This window comes from Capra hircus, chromosome 17 (assembly GCF_001704415.2).
Source record: "Capra hircus breed San Clemente chromosome 17, ASM170441v1, whole genome shotgun sequence".
In the NCBI taxonomy this organism is placed as follows: domain Eukaryota; kingdom Metazoa; phylum Chordata; class Mammalia; order Artiodactyla; family Bovidae; genus Capra; species Capra hircus.
The window spans coordinates 55,526,156-55,547,224 of record NC_030824.1 but is presented as its reverse complement, the minus strand read 5'-3'; the positions used below and the strand labels follow the sequence as shown (position 1 = coordinate 55,547,224).

Here is a 21,069-nt window from a genome sequence, read left to right as displayed (position 1 = left end):
TGTTGATCAGTGTTCACCCTTGACATCTCCTGATTGACCACATCCAATTTATCTTGATTCATAGCCCTAACATTCCAGGTTCTTTACAGTATTGGACTTTAACCACGAGACACATCTAAAACTGAACGTCATTTCCACTTTGGCCCAGCTGCTTCATTCTTTCTAGAACTATTAGTAATCGCCCTCTACTATTCCCCAGTAGCATACTAGACACCTTCAGACCTGGGGCGCTCATCTTCTGGTGTCATAGCTTTTTACCTTTTCATACTGTTCATGGGATTTTGGCAAGAATACTGGAGCAGGTTGCCATTTCCTCCTCCAGTGGACCACGTTTTGTCAGAAGTCTCCACAATGACGATGATCCACCCATCCTGGGTCTCCCTGCATAGCGTGGCTCATAGCTCCACTGAGTTACACAGCCCCTTTGCCACAACAAGGCTGTGATCCATGAAGGGGAATTAAAAAAAAATAGCTAACATTTCCTGGGTGCTTGTTCATTCAATGTGCATTGTTCTAAATAATTTACATATACTATTTAATTCTTACAATTCCATTTGTAAAATAAATGCTCTATTATCATCTTTGTTTTATAGGAAAAGATACTTAGACATAACAATTAAAGTAACTTGAACCCAGGAGTCTCCCACATTATCTTCAATGGAAAGATGAAAAATCTAAGATTCCCAGTGATCAACTTCCCAAAGATCTTATGGAAGATGAGTGACAGAGTTGGGATCCAGGTTTATGCGATCTGAAGCTCCAGCTTTTAACCATCAGGCTATGTTAGTGTTAGTGTTAGTCGCTCAGGCATGCCCGACTTTTTGTGACCCCATGGACTGCAGTCCACCAGGCTCCTCTGTCCATGAGATTTTCCAGGCAAGGATACTGGAGTGGGTTGCCATTTCCTTCTCCATACTCCCTCCTTATTTCTAAAAAAATTCCAAGATATTATAGAAATACACTATAAGGTCAGGCAGATTATGATAAGGGCAAAATAAAGACATAAGTCAAGAACTATGGGAGTACGGAGCAAGCAGTGATTAACTATAACTGTGGTATCAGAGACAACATTTCAGAGGACGTGGCATTTGGACCAGGTCTGGAAGATGAGCAGGATTTCTGCTTGTTAAGATTTTGTTTGTTTTTATTTTTATTTATTTTTTTACTTTACAATATTGTATTGATTTTGCCATACATTGACATGAATCAGCCATGGGGGTACATGTGTTCCCCATCCTGAACCCCTCTCCCACCTCCCTCCCTATCGACTCCCTCTGGGTCATCCCAGTGCACCAGCCCCGAGCTCCGTGTATCATGCATCGAACCTGGATTGGCAATTCATTTCACATATGATAGTATACCTGTTTCAGTGCCATTCTCCCAAATCATCCCACCCTCCCCCTCTCCCACAGAGTCCAAAAGGTGAAACTGGAGTCTATTATACAGAGTGAAGTAAGCCAGAAAGAAAAACACCAATATAGTCTAATAACACATATATATGGAATTTAGAAAGATGGTAATGATAACCCTGTCTACTGGTTTAGAAGAGACACAAGAGACAATTCAGGTGAAGGTGGTAGCTAACTACACACACAAAAAAAAACAAAAAACACCCTACAGCTGGTTTCCCAAGGTGATGAGTTTAATGCTCATTTACATTTTCCTCTTGACTACTTATAACCCCACTCTGAAAATAAATTAAGGCTCTGGAAATCTCTTGCTATATTTTACAAGTGTCACACATACATTAGAAGCTTGTTTTAAAATTCTAAATGAATGCAAGTCTTTAAACATTATTGGATCACTTGCAAATTGTATTTGGGTATCAGGAAGAACTGAGTCTCACTGGCTTTGGAGCTAGGCTAGAGTGAAACTCAGGGAAGGTTCAGGCCATGCTGAGCTGGACACAATGGGCTCTGCGCCATGCTGTGCCCCTGACAATTACCTACCTACGCAGAGCTTACAGACACAAGAATTTGCCTGACTTCTCTTTCTTGGAGCTATCTCAGTTTTGACAGAATCCAGTAACTGGCAGCACTTTTGAAGAGAGATTTTTTTCAGAACAACAGTGTATCAGCACAACAACCAGAGTAACAGACAATGATTTTGCATTCCCGGTTCAAATTTCAGTCTGTGATCTGAATGGGGAGGTAATGGGAGCGGGAAAACTGCTCTTGCCTTTTAGCAATGTGTTTGTTACCAGCTGGCCATGCAGCATTAGAGAAATGACACAATGCCTCTGATTCTCTATTTTCTTTTCTGTAGAATAGGAACAGGTGTCAGTAACTACCTCCTATAGTTCTTGTTAGGATTAAATGTATTAATATATAGAAGCACCTGAAATGATATCTGTACTAATATACTTGATGATGGGTTAACCTTTGCTACTTTGGATATAACCTTGGATAAATCACTTTGTCGTACTCAGTGAGTACTTTTTTGAACAGGGGTCTTGGAACTGCATTTTTGTACATGACAGTTTGCTATCACACAGTGAACTCTTAAGTGCCTGGTGTTAAGTCTTACTGGCTTTGAGGCTACACTAGATGAAACTCAGAGAAGTCTCAAGCCATGCTGAGCAGAATCTGTAGCCATGCTGTGCCCTTGACAGTCGTCTGCCTATGCAGAGCTTACAGACACGGGAATCTCCTGGATGTGTCTTTTCCCATTTTATCTCTGATCTTACAACAGACCTGCCAGGTACTGCTTACTATTCCCCTTTCACAGGTGAAGTCAGTCATTTGCCTAACGGCATAGGACTTGGAGTGGAGGAATATAGGTTCTTAATTCCAAAAGTCATGTTCTTTGCAGCCAATTACTAAAAGTTCAGAATGGGGGGAGGGAAGACCAGAAAAGGTTATCTAAGACCTACATCATGTTTTTGTACTGCTGAAATAATAAGAGATTTAATTGAAGGATGAGAAAATGAACTAATTTGAGCTTCTATTTTAAAAAAATAATAATGTTTATGTATTTGACTGCTCTGGGTCTTTGTTGTGGCATGCAGGGTCTAGCTCCCTAATCAGGGATCGAACCCAGGCCCCTGCATTGGGAACGTGGAGTCTTAGCCACTGGACCACCAGGGAAGTCCCTTAATTAGAGCTTCTTAACAGAACTGTCATGTGAGTAGTGGTTTCTGGTGACTCAAGATTTAACGCATGTTGCCTCTGAAACATAGCTGTTCTTATTGCCGCTGGTCATAATTCTAGCTTGGTATCCCTTGGGAGGTTGAGATACGTGGCATCAGTTAATAAATGAAAAGTACGTAAAAGAACAAATGTCTTTTTTGGCCTCACTTCCTATTTGCCAGGAGTGTACCATTTAACTGAATTTTGTTGCTGTGACTTATATCAACTATACCTATTCTTCTGTTCCCATCTCTTTCTAAATAATAAACCACAGGAACATTTAGTTAAGGAAGGTCGGAAATGATTATTCCACCTGGCTTTTGCAAATTATTTGTTAAATTAGAAGGGTTTTTTACACGCTCACATTCTGCCTTCTTTATCTGTCTCTCGAGCATGATCAACATGCTCCATCCCGTGTATTTATCTTTGTGTGTGGTTTACCTAATTACTGCCTTCACTCCATTGTCTAATCACTGAAAGTGCTGGTCACTGGGACAGGTCTACCTTACCGCATCTGTTGCTTCTTATGGGTAACTGAGGAATCAGCACTGCCCTGCAGCTTTGTTCATTAGGGAGCCGCTGAGGTTATGAGGGAGCACGGTCCCATGATGCTGTCGTACGTGTGGCTGCAATGTGTCAGTGCAGCTTCTTGCTGAGCAGATGGCATCCAAATATACTAGGCTGCCTGGGAACCAAGCCTGGGAAAAGACCTGGTAAAGATTAAAGAATAGCCCCTCCCCATGTTCCCCGTTGGGCTTTTCTGATGGCTCAGTGGTAAAGAATCCACCTGCAATGAGGGAGCTGCTGCTGCTAAGTCACGTAAGTCGTGTCCAACTCTGTGCGACCCCATAGACGGCAGCCCACCAGGCTCCCGTCCCTGGGATCCTCTAGGCAAGAATACTGGAGTGGGTTGGCATTTCCTTCTCCAGTGCATGGAAGTGAAAAGTGAAAGTGAAGTCGCTCAGTTGTGTCCGACTCTTTGCGACCCCATGGACTGTAGCCTGCCAGGCTCCTCTGTCCATGGGGATTCTCCAGGCAAGAGTACTGGAGTGGGGTGCCATTTCCTTCAATGCAGGTTCAATCCCTGGGTCAGGAAGATCCCCTGGAGGAGGAAATACTCCAGTATTCTTGCCTGGAGAATCCCATGGGCAGAGAAGCCTAGTGGGCTACAGCCCAGAAGGTCACAAAGCGCTGGACACCACTGAGCACGCATGTCCACTGTACAGAGCAGTCTTCTCCCGAATGCTTCTTTCTTGAGCTTTGACTTTCTGCAGTTGTCACTGGTGGTGCTCTTCCGGTTTTACAGCAGCAGAAATTGACTCTCAGAGGGGTTGAGTGACTTACCTGAGCTCCTGTATCTGGTACAGGAAAGCCCACAGCTTTGCACATGCTCAGCCCCCTACTCCTCCATTGCCTCTTCTTGACCATGACAGAGACTTTGCTCTTGGCTGCCACCTCTGGGGGGGTCGGTGAAAGAAGTCAGCTTGAACAGGCAAGTTATTCCCACATCAGAACTTGCTCAAATTCAGAGTATCACTGTTACCCTAATATTCACAAAACTTGAAACACTCTCTTGCTCTAAACAGTTTCAAAGTCCATGGCTTTAAATGATACTTATAGGTCTTTACCTCCAAAATTTGTAATTCTTGCCTTCACTTCTCTTTTTTCTTTCTTTTTTAATTGAAATGTACTTGATTTACGATGTTGTGTCACATTCAAGTGTACAGCAAAATGATTCATTTATACATACATATATATATATTCTTCTTTCAGATTCTTTCCCTTTATATGTTATTACAAGATACTGAGTATAGTTCTCTGTGCTATACAGTAGGTCCTTGTTGGTTACCTATTTTATATATAGTGGTGTGTATCTGTTGATTCCAAACTCCTGATTTATCTCTTCCCCACTCCTTTCTGCTTTGGTAACCATAAATTCATTTTCTGTGTCTGTGAGTCTGTTTTATTTTTTTTTTGTATCATTTTTTTAGTTTCCGCATTTAAGTTATGTCATGATCTCTGTCTTACTTCCCACTTAATATAATAATCTTCCTCCTCTCTTTTTCAACTGGCCAGTAACTATCTCCACTTGCTCATCTAGAAGGTCTTGTTTTTTAAGGATATCAAACACTTATTGCATATTTATTATGTTCCAGGTACTTCACCAATTTTATCTCATGTAATCCTCATAATAACTCTGATTAGGCACCATTCGGTTCAGTCGCTCAGTCGTGTCCGACTCTTTGCAACCCCATGCATGCCAGGCTTCCCTGTCCATCACCATCATGAACGTTGAGTTTAGTTTTTAGGCACCATTATCATCTACAATTTGGAACTGAATCATGGAGAACCTGAGGAGTTGAGATTTGAATCCAGGCAGGCTCACTCTAGAGCTCATTCTCTGAGTCACTGTGGATTGTGTGACTTTCAAGGAATTAAAGAAAGAAAATGTACTTTTGGCGATTTCAGACACCAAGAGTCATTTTGTTGTTAAGGGGAAGAAATATCCTGGACTTAAATAAATCAAGGAAAATGCATGAGAAGGGAACACACCTTTAAGACCAAGGTTTGTAACCAGAATTCTCCCTCACTTTTTCTATTTCTCATTGTATCTTTAATTCTGTGTCTGAGAGGTAAACCATCAGATCTTAGAATCTGGTCCCTGGAGGACTTGGAGAAAGAAATGGCAACCCACCCCAGTATTCTTGCCTGGAGAATCCCATGGACAGAGGAGCCTGGTGTGCTACAGTCCATGTGGTCACAAAGAGCTGGACATGCCTGAGTAACTAACACCCCCCTGGAGCGCTTCCTTCCTCTAATTTTGATCCTTGCTCTCCATGCCACAGTGTCATTTGCTCAAGACACTTGACTTCCTAGGAGGTATTTTAAACTCAAGATAGTTAAAACCTTGATTCCCATTTCTGTCTGCCAAACGTTTCATTTCCCCAAAGATACCCATCTCCTTAAAATATATCACCATCTATTAGGTTATGCAAATCCTCACACTCTCTTTCTTGATGCTTCTTTTCCCCTAACCTCATGTCAAATCCATCATCAAGTCCTGTATTTTCTGTATTGAAAATACGTTTGGAATTTGACCACCTCTATCCCTTGCCACCGACAGCATTCAATTCTTAGTGTCTATCAGCTCTCACCTGGGCTGGTTACCAAAGTCCTCCTGGGTCTGCTTACATCTGCTCTTGCCCCTTCACACTCTCTTCCTAGTGAAAGAGCCAGAATAAATAATTTAAAAATTGAATTGTGATTTTTTTACTTCCCCAGTTAAGACCCTTCAGGGGCTTCTAAGTAAAATTACTTAGAATAAAATTGACAGTAAGACAAATATCATAGGATATCACTTATACTTGGAATCCATTTTTAAAAAATAATATAAATGAACTTCTTTACAAAACAGAAACCGACCCACAGATTTTGGTAACAAACTGAATGGATACCAAAGAGGGAAGTCAGGGAAGGACTAAATTAGGAACTTGGAATTAACATACACACACAAATATATATAAAATACGTAATCAATAAGAACCTACTATATAGCATAGGACATTCTAGTCAACAGTCTGAAAAACCAATATGGGAAAAGAATCTGAAAAATAATGAAACATATATATATATATATATATAACACTAAATCACTATGGTGTGCTGTACACCTGGAACTAACACGAGATTGTAAGTCAACTATACTCCAATAAAATTTTTTTAAAAAAGAATGAAACTGAAATATCTTACCACACTCTAGACGGATCTTGGGGAGCAGGCCCTTACCTGCACTGATCTTCCAGCTCACTCTGCAGCCTCACTCTCATCCTTGAGCATTTTCTTTTTGTTTCTCAAACAGGTCAGACATTTGAGTCTGGACATGTGTTCTCCCCCAGTCAGCTGTTTCTTGGTATGTTTTAGATTACAACTCAGATTTCACCTCCTCATAGAAGCTTTTCCTGATCCATGCTCCCCCCAACACTCTCAATTTAATCACCCTGTTTAAAATTCTCACTAAATTATTATTATTTTTTTAACTTTATGTCTCCGCTAGACTCTAAGCTCCATATAACAAGGAACTTGCTTTCCTATTCACTGCTATGAGGCTGTCACCTAGAATCATGCTGGGCACACTGAGACATTCAGTAAATATCCATGAACTGAACGTAGGCATGAAAGCCATTGCTTCTTGACTTACATTGTTTCCTAAAATAAATTTCTAGATTTAGAAATGACCTTGAAATGTTTTATAATTGTTGCTAACACAGCTGTTTGTAAAAAGCAATTCATTTTAGTATTCTCAATGAAGACAGTTATTTAACTGTTGATATTTTGTTGTTAGCAAGTTATACTAAGATGGGCAGAACCTGACTGCCCTCGGGGTTCATCTAGAGAGAACCGGCAGAAGAATCAGTCACGGGCTGAGTTGATCAAGTGGGTTCTGTAATTAGACTGGATAGTTGACATATGCTTTCTGTGTGGATTTTATGCCCAAAATTCTTCACAAAGTGACTTCAAGATTCCTGTATTATGATAGCATCAGGAAGTAAACCATTCCCTGTGAAAGTATTAGCTGTTCTCAGTCATGTTCAACTCTTTACCACCCCATGGACGGTAGCCTGCCAGGCTCCTCTATCTATGGAATTTTCCAGGCCAGAATACTAGAGTGGGTAGCCATTCCCTTCTTCAGGGAATCCTCCTGACCCAGGGATTGAAGTCTGGTTTGCTGTACCGCAGGCAGATTCTTTACCATCTGAGCCACCTCATCTTCCTAGAGAGATGCTCTTAAGCACACACACACACACACACACACACACACACACACACACACACACACACACACACATAAGGAGAAGTATAACAGGCAACTAAGTAGCGGAAATGGACTGAGGTTTGATTTGAGCCTACCATGTGTGAGCTTGAATGGAGGCAGTCCAAGGCAGCATTTGAGAACATGAGCTGGGCTGCCTTTCTGAGCACATCTGAATCCTGATTCTGCTACTGGCTTCCTGTGCAGCTCTGAAAAATTCATCTTTCCTGAGCTATTTTGTGAATTAAATGAGGTAGTGTACTTAAGGCACGAAGAATGGTGCCAGGGGTATAAATTATTGCTGAAGTGCTATCTTAACATTTCTATTCTGGGTTAATCCCTTACCTCCTCTGAAAATGTGAGTCCTTATATGTAAGTAAGTTGTATATAGTCATTCTTATTTCACAGAGTATTTGAGCTATGAAACATGAAAGGAAGAAGCACATTATTAATACATCATTAGGAAAGTAATGTATCTTTTTGCCCTATATATTTAATTAGATCTTCACAAGCACCCAGTGAGAATAACTAATTTATTGTCCTTATTTCCTGATGAGAATACTGAGATTCCATAACAAATCCAAAGTCCTTTGGTCAGCACTGAGATCTATGACCCTGAGCCTTTGACCATGTACTGCCCAGAGAAAGAATGCAGGAGACCCTGGTTTGATCCCTGGGTCGGGAAGATCCCCTGCAGAAGGGACTGGCCACCCACCCCAGTATTCTTTCCTGGAGAATCCCATGGACAGAGAGAGGAGCCTGTTGGGCTACAGTCCATGGGGTCACAAATAGTCGAACACGGCTGAGAGACTAACACTTTCGCTTTCACACAGAGCAAGAAAGAACTGCCAAGGAGACCTTCAAACAGAAGGTGTCTCATAGTCTTATCTTATCTAGTCCCACCTGTGTTTTGAAATTGCTGCTGCTGCTGCTAAGTCACTTCAGTCGTGTCCGACTCTGTGTGACCCCACAGATGGCAGCCCACCAGGCTCCCCCATCCCTGGGATTCTCCAGGCAAGAACACTGGAGTGGGTTGCCATTTCCTTCTCTAATGCATGAAAGTGAAAAGTGAAAGTGAAGCCGCTCAGTCATGTCCGACTCTTGGCAACCCGACGGACTGCAGCCCACCAGGCTCCTCCCATGGGATTTTCCAGGCAAGAGTACTGGAGTGGGGTGCCATCGCCTTCTCCCTGAGAAGGTGGTTATTCTCTAATTTAGTTGGAGTAAGGTAAACAATGGCTCCTTTGTTCTGAAACTTCCTGTATAGCTAGGGCTGTGAAGCGTTCTACATGGAACACACAGGCGCTCCGCTGAGCTTGAGGCTCTACTTGAAGATCCCAAATATTCCAAAAAGTGTGCTCTCCGTTTCCTTCAAACTCTAATTCTCTTAGAACCGCTCTCTCTCTCCCACTCTCAAGCTTTCTGATCTGGGCTATTTCCACATAGTGTTGAACTTGTGGATTTTGCTCCAAATAACTAGACGCTTTCCGCCCTCAAGCTAGCCCACGTTTGATTTCTCACGCTCAGATTCACTGTCTTCCTCCTCTTTGTGCCATGTCCCCTGGTTCACTAGCCATTTCCAGCTGTAGCTTATCTGTACCAAGCTTGTGTTATTTCCTGTGAGTCAACCATCTTATGATGGGAGAATTGACTCTCTTAAATCTCCATATTCAGCATGAATATTTAGCTTTTCTTTTGTCTACAAGAGAATCACACCTATGCTTGATGTAAGGAACTCAAGAAAGACGAGAACTGATGACTTGCCCCTCCACAAAGGATGTTCTAGATAGACGATACAATGAGAGGTTCATTACCATCTATTCCCATCACTCCTCCCTTCCCTTCCTTGTTTCCTAATCTACCCTTGTCTGGCTCTGATTTAATACTTTAAATCTACTTGTCAAATATTTGGCATTACAGGAAGTTCCATAAGCTATTAATCCCACATCTAACTACTAAGTCCAATACATTTGTGAGAAAAATATTACTCAAAATTTTAAAATTACCTTAATTTAAATTCCACCTTCTAAACCTTAAGCCTTTGAGACTTCCCTGGTGGTTCAGTGGCTCAGACTCCCTGCCCCCAATGCAAAGGGCCCTGGTTCCATCTCTGGTCAGCGAATTAGATCCTGCAACTAAAGATTCTGAGTGCTGCAATTTAACAACCAGGGCAGCCAAATAAATAAATCAATGACGTCCTTTTTTTAAAAAATAAAATAAACCTCAAGCCCTGGGGTACAGTATATACAATGTATTTTCTGTAGCATTTTGGTTCAGGAAAGCATGTCTAAAAATTGCCTCATGCAGGATTTAGTGAAACCCAGATGGTGAGTCAGTGTTTTGTGCGTGAAATCATCCAGGTTCAACAACTGCTTTCCTCTGCTTGCTACTTCCTGCCCAAACAAATGGACCTCAGATTTTCTCAGGGGACAGTCAACCCCTGAAGGCAACATTCCCAGATGGCAGTTTCCTTTTTTCTTCTTCAGACTTTCAAATTCCTCTGGACATCATTCTGTGTCCTCAGTTAGAATTTAGGAACTTTGGGCACACTTCTCTTAGACATCCAAGTTTGGCAACTCAGGCTCTGGATTTTCTGCCATTCTTCCTGTAATTACCTATCTCCACTAGCCACTCTGGCTTCGTGTTTTGGTTCAGAGGTGAATCAAGGAAGCAGCCCCTCTCCACTCACCATGTACACTGCAGGATCCATGGGTGGGCTTGATGCTTTTCCTGAACCGGAACCCTAGGGCTCCTATGGCAGTTCTGGAAAAATACTGTCATCTTGGTCCCTGGATGAGTTAAAGATTTAAGGTTGTTCCCTGTGTTTCTTCCCCTTCTGTGACCCTAGTTGTAACACTACAGATTTCCATGAACTGACTCACAATGTTTCTCTTAGTATTCAGAGGGACCTGCCTCTATTCTCAGAATAACATCTTCATCTCTTCTTAAGCGGCACATATGTTCGTGCTGAAAAGAGCAGCAGAAAGCTGCAAGCCCTTGTATCTGACATGGAACGGGAATTTGGAGCTTAGATACTATGAGCCAAGTCTGAGCAAACTATTAGGCAATGATGCCAGGCCAGTTTGGGGTTGACATCATATAGCATGGGAGATCAAAATCAGAAGAGATACAAGCACAGACTTGTTTTTAATTCAGTTCTTGAGGACAGAGTCTCAGCCATCTAGGTGCTATTCATGAAAACAGGAAAAATACATGAGAGAAGCGGGGGGAGCTGGGGACAGACTGGAGTTTGAGAGTTTTTTGATACTGACAGCAGTGATTTGAACCAGATTTGCTCTTTTCATATGCAAATACACTGTCTTCTGTACAGCTGGCATCTTCCTTGCTCCAGAGCACAATCAAAGAGCATTTCTCAAGAGCACATTGTTCCAGGCAGAGGTTACTCTTTTCTTTCTCTACGGATTCTTCAGTGATACTTAAATTAAGAACTAGAATTGAGTGGTTAGTTTATTTTAGTATAATATTCCCAACTGTAGAAGTGAATTTCATCTTCTTGGCCATTTTTTAGTTCAAGCTAATATGTTTTTATTTAATGCACAGATACATATATAGTGGTGTATTTTTATGTTGTTCTCTTACAGGGAAAAGGTAACAAATTTGATTTCAGGATCTATTTCTCAACAATCTGAATCTGGCTTTTGTTAAATATACAAGTGAGTCAGTTGTAATATAATTTAGAAGCTACACTCAAATCTCAGTGTAGCAAGAATTCTGAGGCAAAACTTCTATAACAAAATCTCTTCAATTCCCTCATGCAAATTATTACCTGTATTCCTCAGTAACTCTGTCATCTGCTTCCTCTCTACGGCGTTAGTCTCATCGTTTCCTCAAGCTTTATTTGGATTCTACTGTCAAAGTGTTGGTCGTCTTAGAATTCTTGTTACAAAGCTAAATCACCAATGAACAAAGGACCAGACAGAGCAGAATGATGTCATTAACAAACAATTAACTCAGGCTACTGAGCTATGGGTAAAAAATAAATAACAACTAACAAGTCTTCATGATCTACAAATCTGACTGATTAGTCAAAAATGTGGATACGGAACTAATGGAATCATGAAGTGTCAATAGGCATATTATTGTCCTGGACTCCAGCTAACACAAGCAAAGTTTAAGCCCAATGCCACCTGCTCCGTAATAAGTGTACCATAAATTGTGTTTTCTGCCGCCCATCCTCATCTTCTCTGCATGCTTCCTTTATTGTTTTAGTTACGAAAAACCTTAAAATTTGTATTATATTAGCATTTTTTTTTTTTGGTTGCACTGCTTGGCTAGTGGGATCTTAGTTCATGACTAGGGTTCAAACCATGCCCCCTGCAGTGGGAGTACTGATTCCTAACCACTGGACAGCCAAGGGATTCCCTCTATGAGCATTTCATTGATGTAGTATAGGGGCGAAAATTCTAGGATTATTTCAGTATGTCTAAGGAATCCTTTCATGAGGATGCCTTTATTTATTAGTTTATTTATTTAGTTTGTGTGTGTGTGTACTGATTCCTTGGATTGATTTCTTATCTTTCAACCTTAAACACTGAGCTGCTTTTTTGCCCTCTAATTTTCTAGAAACCTAATATTAATATTGTTAGTTCAAGTTACGTGGGTATAATTATCCTCCCTGGAAAGTGAGATCCTAATTTTCAATTAGAAACATTAATATTTTGAACTCAGTATCTTAAAAGACAAAGGCAAAGAAAACGAAGCGGGGGGGCGGGGGGTGGGAGAAAGAAAAATAAATCCAAGTTTTCTGATCTAATAGTCCAATTTTTACACAGTCCTTTAATTTTCCCAACAAATATTTCTTATGTAGGTAGGTATGCATAGTTCACATACTCTTTAGAGAAGTGTGTGTAAATTAAAATCTCCCACACTGCGGTTAAGAGCAAAGGTGCACATTTTTGTTTTACTTCTATGAAGACTTAAAAAAATGCTTTCTTAATGGAAGGGAGATGCTGTAGTTTGTTAAGAGAGATGTATTTCTGACCCCAGTAGTTCCAAGCCTAATAAATATACAAATGATGATTTTGATAACCTCATCTTTCAGAGTGATGCGAGAAACATAGGTTAGAAAGACATCATCTGGAACAGAAGAGAAGAGAGCACACAGCAGACATTGGAGAAAGCGGAAGAGAACACAAATAAGAAAAACAATACCAAATGAGAAAAGTTACAAAGTAGGCTCTGTCAGTTGAAAATAAACTAAAATGAACAGTGAGGGCAAGATGTGGTGCTAGGCTCAATGAATTAGAGACTCTTCAAGATTCTACAGGAAATAACAGAATAAACACAGAAGAATATTATTAATGAGCATAAATCAGCTTAGCATGATATAGAGCCATGTTTTTCTAGGAGTAGCCTTAAAAACATATTCGTAAGTAAAGAGTATGTTCCCAACACATGTTCCTGGTATGGATATTAGTATGAGCTGGCCTTCTGCGATGGCTCAGCAGTGAAGAATCCACCTGCAATGCAGCAGAGACAAGAGATGCGGGTTCAATCCCTGGGTCTGGAAGATCCTCTGGAGGAGGAAATGGCAACCCACTCCAATATTCTTGCCCGGGAACTCCCAGGGACAGAGCAGCCTGGCGAGCTACAGTGCCTGGGGGTCACAAAGAGTTGGACACGGCTGAGCGACACACTCGGCACTATACTTTCTGCCGTCTTACAGCAGACAATTGATAATCATGGAATGCAGTGGCCAGGGAACAAGCAGTGTTGTCTTCTGAATCCACTCAGGAGATCTGAACTACAGAGGCTGACATCCTAGTCTTCAGAAAATGGTTGTCTTAAAATTCCTGAGAGGAAGGAAGAATAAAGAACAGAAATGCAGAAGAAACTAAGAACAGGAAAGCATATTGTACTGGCTAAGTAATTAGAGGGGCTATTAAGCTTTTAAAATGTTACAGAGATCTCTTAATGTATGTGCAAATTCATTTAATCTAGAGGGGCTCACTGGCATGGAATGGTAACTGTGAAACCATGGAAAGAAGTCCAGTGATTTATTGGACTGGACACATATCCCAGAGTGGCATATCAGTTGATAGATAAATGGTATTTAATTTTCTGGACTACAAGGAACAAGGATATATATATATATATATATATATATGTGACATTTTTGAGAAAGCTGACCAAACTCTAAGAATTTGAAAAGTAAATAGAACACTGCCTTCTTGGCAGCAAGAGGCCACAGCCTTAGGGAAATGACCGATTCTCTGCAGAATGGGAAAATGCAAACAGTGCTATTGATGAAACCTGGAGCTAGATGGTTATTTCCCTAGATCCCTGTTTGGATAAGGCCACTTTTCTCTTCAAGATGCCCCCTATCCTCTGTACCCTGGTTTTGTTTTGTTTGTTTGTTTGTTTGGTCCCTTGAGGGACGAGGGACAAAACAAAGGATCTCTTCCTTTTTCCCTGTGAAGAATCAGGGGAGGGAGGCAGTGTATAAGAAATGAGCTTTCATCAGAGAAGAAGATTTGTTTCCATCAGGCTATATTGGGATTGAGCTGTACCATTTATTTTTAATTGCATGAAAAAGAAGCTTTATAAGCATTCAGTCTTCCTTTCTTGATGAAGTAATACACAGAACAGAGGAGCAGGTCTTCCCATGACCCCTTGGGACATCTCAGTTATTAAGACAATGCCTCCCTGTGGACCAGCTGTCTCTAAGTAAAGGGACACTAACCTCCCAGACAAATCCATGCTTAGAGAATGAGTTTACCATTTACATGTAGTACCTTTGAGGGCAGCCAGAAAATATATAAAAAATTTCTGCTTTTTTTGGCTTCTCATTTGGAAGTGCCTCATCAGAGGGGAAATCAACAAGTATAAATGCACATCTGGTTTCACAGAAGGCAATATATTCATGATAACTATGGTTTCTGAAAATAACAGATGATCCAGTAAGGAGTATACATTTTATTTTGTGTTTATGTGGAAACAAGAAGGTACCAAAATATCACAGATATGTGAAATAAATGTATTAACAAAAGAATAAGGTTATATCAAATCAGAACCAACTTGGAATATCTTGAGAATTTAATTACTATGAGAATACTGAATAGATACAATCCATTTTTGTGTCAGCGTATAACTTTATTCATATTAATCTTGGTAGCTTGGCTGGTAAAGAATCCATCTGCAATGCAGGAGACCGTGGTTCGATTCCTGGGTCAGGAAGATCTGCAAGAGAAGGGATAGTTTACCCACTCCAGTATTCTTAGGCTTCCCTGGTGGCTCAGCTGGTAAACAATCCCACCTGCAATGTGGGAGACCTGGGTTTGACCCCTGGGTTGGGAAGATCCCTTGGAGAAGGGAACGGCTACCCACTCCAGTATTCTGGCTTGGAAATTACATGGACTGTACAATCCATGGGGTCACAAAGAGTCTATATTCATATTAATCTTAATTAAAAAGGACCTATTATGTGCCTAGCATTCTACATATATTACATCATATAATCTTTACAACAACTCTGAATTCCGTCCTTTGACTTCTGTTTTACAGTTTAGACAATAGAGGCTGAAAGAGAGTAATGTATCCAAAGTCACATAATTCCTTAGGCCAGATCCTGGTTCAAATACAATTTTATCCTGAGTTAAAAACAAACAAACAAAAAAATGTCTGCATTCTCTATTTGCTCTCCTGTGTGGTTTCTCCTCGAAGCCTAAGCTTCCTTTGGCTAATTTAAGAACAGGATTGTAGAGTTGCGTGCACTCTTGTCAAAGCCCACTCCTCTGCTTGTGGCTGTTGCTTTGTTCTAGAGGGCAGAGGATAAACTCTGCTTGATGCTTAACATTGCTTAACATCTGCTTAACACTGAATGGCAAGAAGAGAGATGAAATGGAATGGGGCAAGAACAATGACCTGGCTTCACAGAAGAAAGTTCTTAGGGGAAAGAGACAGTTGCTTGGAGTTGACCTTGAACTGGCACTGCCCCAGTGGCTCAGGCCATTGCCCTTGTGAAAGCCTGTGGCAGGCACCTCTGATTACCCAGCGCACGTCTGAGGACAGCTAGGATTTGGCCAGTGCTGCTGAATTCAAAGGCACCTGAACTGACAGTTGTGTCCTACTTCCGATGGATAATTTCTGGGACTGAGTTCTCTGAGACAAGAGTCAGGAGACATTTTTTCAGCTTCCAGCCCGTGTTGGCTAGAACGGATGTAGTGACTCAGAAGACTTGACTTGATTTAAAAATGATGACTGAATGAAACAAAGTGGATATTTTATAAAGATACACACACACAAACAAACAAACAGTATTTTGGGATGGACAGACTATTACTCCATCAAGAACCCAGAAACCCTTGCCCTTTAGCTTCAGGATTCTTGGATAGTAGAGAAATCATAGGAGCTAATAGATGATCTGAACTTTCTCTCTAAGAACCTAAGCAGTAGCTTAAGCATGTAGACTGGGGTTGGCAACTCTGGTCCTTAGGCCAAATTTAGTCACAGATCTATGGTTTTAACTTACACAGTGACTGGAATTTCAAGCTTTGGACAAATCCTCAAATGAAGCCACAGTGGGCTTTTATTTCTTCAGGCAATGAATTTGGATGGAGGGCCCGGCTTTTGACACAGCATAGGTTTCCTGTTGCTTGTTGCCTAGCCCTCTGCAGAGAAACTGAAGTGCCCTTTGTTTTTATCCCTACACCTCTACTGAGGATTCCCTTCCAGCAGAGTGAGAGCTGTCTGGGTCCTGCACAAATCTGAGCTGAAGACGCCTGTGAGCGTCTCACCCACCAGCACTGACAGTGTGAAGTGCAGCCTCACGTTGCCAGTCTCTATAGCCAAGTTAACAGGAAAAATAGTCGCTTGTAGTTCTTTTATTTATGTTTTTTCTAAAGAAAAGTTTAAAAGGGCAATTTCTTTTTTAAAAAAAATCATTGCTTTCATATGATTTTTCCTCCCTTTACTTAAAAAAATAAAACAGTTAATTCAGTGGACACAAGCACATTTGAATCCCAAACTATCAACATCTTGTATATTTTAAACATTTTGGACTCTGAGAATGCTTTTAAATAGTCTGGACCAAAGCAAAGCCAGTAAAAAGGTAGAAATAAAAGTAAAAATCTAATGAATGAATGATGGCAGAGAGGTATTTACTTGTTGCTACCCTTTGGCTCAAGAATTCTTATGTAAAACAAAATGAATGAAGTAAAACTCCAGAGTGTTCTTTGAGTCCTGTGAATTGAGGAAGGCCATTTATGCTGGTCACTCCCTCCTAGAGTAGAGTTTTGTGTGGGTAATGGGTAGTATGCTAAGTGTGGCTGGAAAACTAATATGACATTTTTCGATTTTTAAAACCAGATTTTGCAGGCTTCTTTAGTGGATACTGAAAAGTTACTAGGCAGATTATTCTTTACAGTGATCCAATGAGTAATACCTCCATGAAGCAATTCAACTGCTCATCATTTATCACCCTGCCAGTGGGACAGTTTCAGCATGTATAGCTCCATAGCATGTATGGGTTTCACTTTGTGAAATGCAGTGACTCATGTACTGGTTTGGTACTCACAAAGAAATATTGGACCCAGTGAGAGCTTTTAAGGAGTGGTCTGTAACTGAGTCAATAAAAACCACTTTACAGAAGAATAAAATACTAAGTATTGGCAAATATTGGTATTGATATTTGTAAATGTTAGAATAATGATATTAGTAAACTTCATTTCATATAGAAAAGTCCATTCATAAAAGGGACCTAATTTATTCCTTACCTCCACCCCAATAAATAGATGAAGAAACTGAGCCTCTACGATTTTGTGACTTAATGGCATATAAGTAGAAAATGAGGAATTTGGGAATAGAGCTCAGGAATTCTAACTGATCTCAGGGTCTTTCCCTGGTATCTTGCCTCATAAGATTAGGGAACAGTAAAATCTCTGGTCTGTTGGGAAGGAAAAGATATGAGCAGTCAGGATGGGACTTTTAGTTGTTTTCTAGACCATATTTTAGATTTAAAATATAAAGAAATACAAAGTGTCATTAAGATTATTTTCACTTCATCAGTATTGGGGGTCAGACAATTGGGTTTGATAATTCCGTCAAATTGGTTTTGACAGAACATTTGGGTTTAATGGAGATTGTCTTTGTTTTTCTTTAAGAGTCAGTCTGAGAGGTTCTCTGATAAAATTGAGAACAGTCTGTCACTTCTGAGAACTAACCACATCCCACAGTCAAGTCTGATAAAAAATCAGAAAAGAAGTTAACTTATTTTGAGCAAATGTGATAAGTCCATAAGGTAGAGATGAAGCTACCAGCAGGACATGGACAAAATGCATGTGTTCGGAACAAACTGGCTCCAGCTTCAAAATCTATGGACAGATATATGTCAGTATCAGTGAATGAAGAGAGAGCTGTGCATGGTGAGCAGAAAGCCAGGAGAATGAGTGATAAACATTCATTAGGCAAGTAGAGGAAATGATCAAAATAACCACCAAAGAACAGTAAAGTCTAAATCTATCTATTTTTTTTTCTTCCGGTGATATGTTGACATTATTGAAACCTTGCATCAGTCTTTTCTGAAACTAGATCTCTTGGGTTAGACAATAAAGAATTATGGCAGTCACTCTCCCAAAAAGAGGTCCCATTGTGAGAGAAAGGAATTCAGTATGCCAGGAAAAGAAATGGAACTGTTGGGGTATGATGTAAGAAAACTACGAGAGAGTTCTAGGGTTGTCAATGTGAGTGCTTAATGTTTCCAAGCCTCCAATTGTTAGTACGTAAAACTTAAATAATAATTCAAAGCATCAATTTGAGAAATAGATAATTGGCAAAAAGACTCAAAACTAGTGATGGCTAAATAAACTGTGGCTACTATTTTTCCACACATGCTTTCCTCAGCTTCCTTGTATGGTTAGAGGCGTTAAGTTTAAATAAGGAAAAAAATATAACAAAAATACCGTGCAGGATTTAAAGGATCTTATAGTTTATCAAGAAGTTAAGAAGTTAAAATAATTTGCCCAGCATTGCTTAGCTAGTAGAACTAGCTGAAACCAGCTATTTCATTCCAAAACTCCTGCTTTTTCCCTCTGTCCCATCTGCTTCTGTAAATGAGCTAATTTATAAGCAAAGAAAAGGTGATAATTACATTTATAATTTGCTTTGCTTTCAAGTTTAAGCCCTAGTACCTCTGGCCTAGTGGATGAAGGTCTTGTGTACTGCTGAAAAATAATAATGTATTTTAAATACTTGTGTCCTTCCCTCTTTTTTTTCTTGCAAAGGTCAGAGGTGTGAGGTGTGGATAGTATAGAGCTCAGCACACACTCCCCATGAATCCAGGACTGGAGGCTACTTCTCAGTCCCAACCCCAGTGTCAGCCTGCTCCCAGCCACCAGCTCAGCCTAATTTGAACCTTCTCCTCTAGTGAAGGGGTGGTTCAGATGGTAAAGAATCTGCCTGCAATGGGGGTGGGGGTGGGGGGGGGGAGTCAGGGTTGGATCCCTAGGCAGGGAAGATCCCCTAGAGAAGGGAATGGCTACCCACCCCAGTGTTCTCGCCTGGAAAGTTCCTTGGACAGAGGAGCCTGGGGGGCTAAGGTCTGTGAGGTGGCCAAGAGTCCAACAGGACTGAGTGACTAACACTTTCTCTAGAGGGGACACTTCGCATGATACTTCACGATCCAAATGCAGGTAGTAAAATTACTATTTTAAAGCCAGGAAGAGAAATACCTGAGGAGATAATGGATTTGCTGAAAAGGAATGTTTTGGATTTTTCTTCCCCAAATTGTGGGAATGATATGTGGGTGGAGAAAATATTCAAGTAAATATGGTATGGTGAGGAGCCTCTGTAATATGAGCCTGGTATCTCAAGGGAAAGGTCTTACTGGGTCTGTGGCTCCCGGGCAAGAATTAACCCATCCTTTTTCCACGTTTCTGCCTCCCAGGCTTGGCTAGAATCTGGACAGAGGAGCTTTTAACCCCTCTTCTTCCTCCTCTGCCCTGTGCCTTAGGCTTGTGTGCAGCTGAAAGGCAACCACCCGGCCCTGAATTTAGGACTGTAAGAGTGAACAGATAGTGCCTAGATAGGTAAATACCAAGTGTGCCTTCTGACTAGTGAACTAATCCAGCCAGTGTCAATAAGGAACAGCGTCAAGTTTCCCGGATGTGGCCCCAGTGCATTTACTTAGTCTAAGGGTGTGAGTTAAAGTCGGGGTTTAATGACTAATTAAAGTCACTCAAAGTCCCTGAACGGTGTGTGCACAGTCACACAGGAGAGTGAGGATCCCGGGGCAGTGGAGACTCGCAAGAGCTGCGAGTGTGGCCAGTGGAAATGAATTCTCAGTTCAGCTCCGCAGCACGTGACTTCCTATTTCTGTAAGGTACTTCCAAGGGACTTCCTCTAAAATCTGCCCAGAACTCCCAGAAGATTTCATTCAGCGCCGACGATAAGGTTCCTTCCAACCCGGGACAGAAGTTTTCCCTGAGACACGGTATTAGTTTCTTTTCTCTTTCTGCTTTGCCATCGGCAGCATGCAAGGATCTCGTGGCTCCTGTCCGTGATCGGAAGCTGAATACACTGGTCCAGATCTCAGTAATCCACCCCGCGGAGCAGGGTCTGACAAGATACTCCAGCACCGAAATTGTTGAGGTGAGCGTGCTGTGTGCCTGCTTTACTCTCACTATCTCTAGGTCGCTGTCTGGATTTGAGCAAACAGCTGAATTACCTTAGACAGCTGTGCTGAGTTACTGTCCTCTGTCATTTAGGAAGGCATACCTGAGCTTACTAAGCATGCATTTGTAACTGACCAGGGTAAACAAATGGGGAAAGAATTTGCCCTTTTAAAAATTTTTTATAAAAGACCTTATTTTTCTTTAGTAAGTAAAAGGAAAATCCCCACTTTGAATCTTTGAATAGATTACTAAGTAGAGAAAAAAACTATATATAAAATTTTAATTAAGTGGAATGAGTATATCTTTGCAGGGAAAAAAGAAAGTCGAAAATTACCTAGAGATGTTTAAAACAGTTTTTGCCCTTCTCATTTTTTTCTGTTTCCTTCAGACTGTCTGTGGAAACTTCATATTCTCTGCCTTTCATGTGTGTCTGTTTATTTAAAGTATGGTGTTTTTCAAAGAAGGGTAGATGATTAATTGGAGACACTGTAATGTTTCTAGG

At 40.8% G+C, this 21,069-nt stretch overlaps 1 protein-coding gene across 1 annotated transcript in view; it reads left to right on the top strand.

Moving 5' to 3' along the window:
• The window catches only part of INPP4B (inositol polyphosphate-4-phosphatase type II B), a 736,226-nt gene that overhangs the window by 310,284 nt on the left and 404,873 nt on the right, over window positions 1–21,069 (top strand). The window contains exon 5 of the mRNA XM_018061563.1: window positions 20,426–20,544. Coding sequence (XP_017917052.1) covers window positions 20,426–20,544 — 119 coding nt within the window. The remainder of the gene's footprint in view (window positions 1–20,425; window positions 20,545–21,069) is intronic.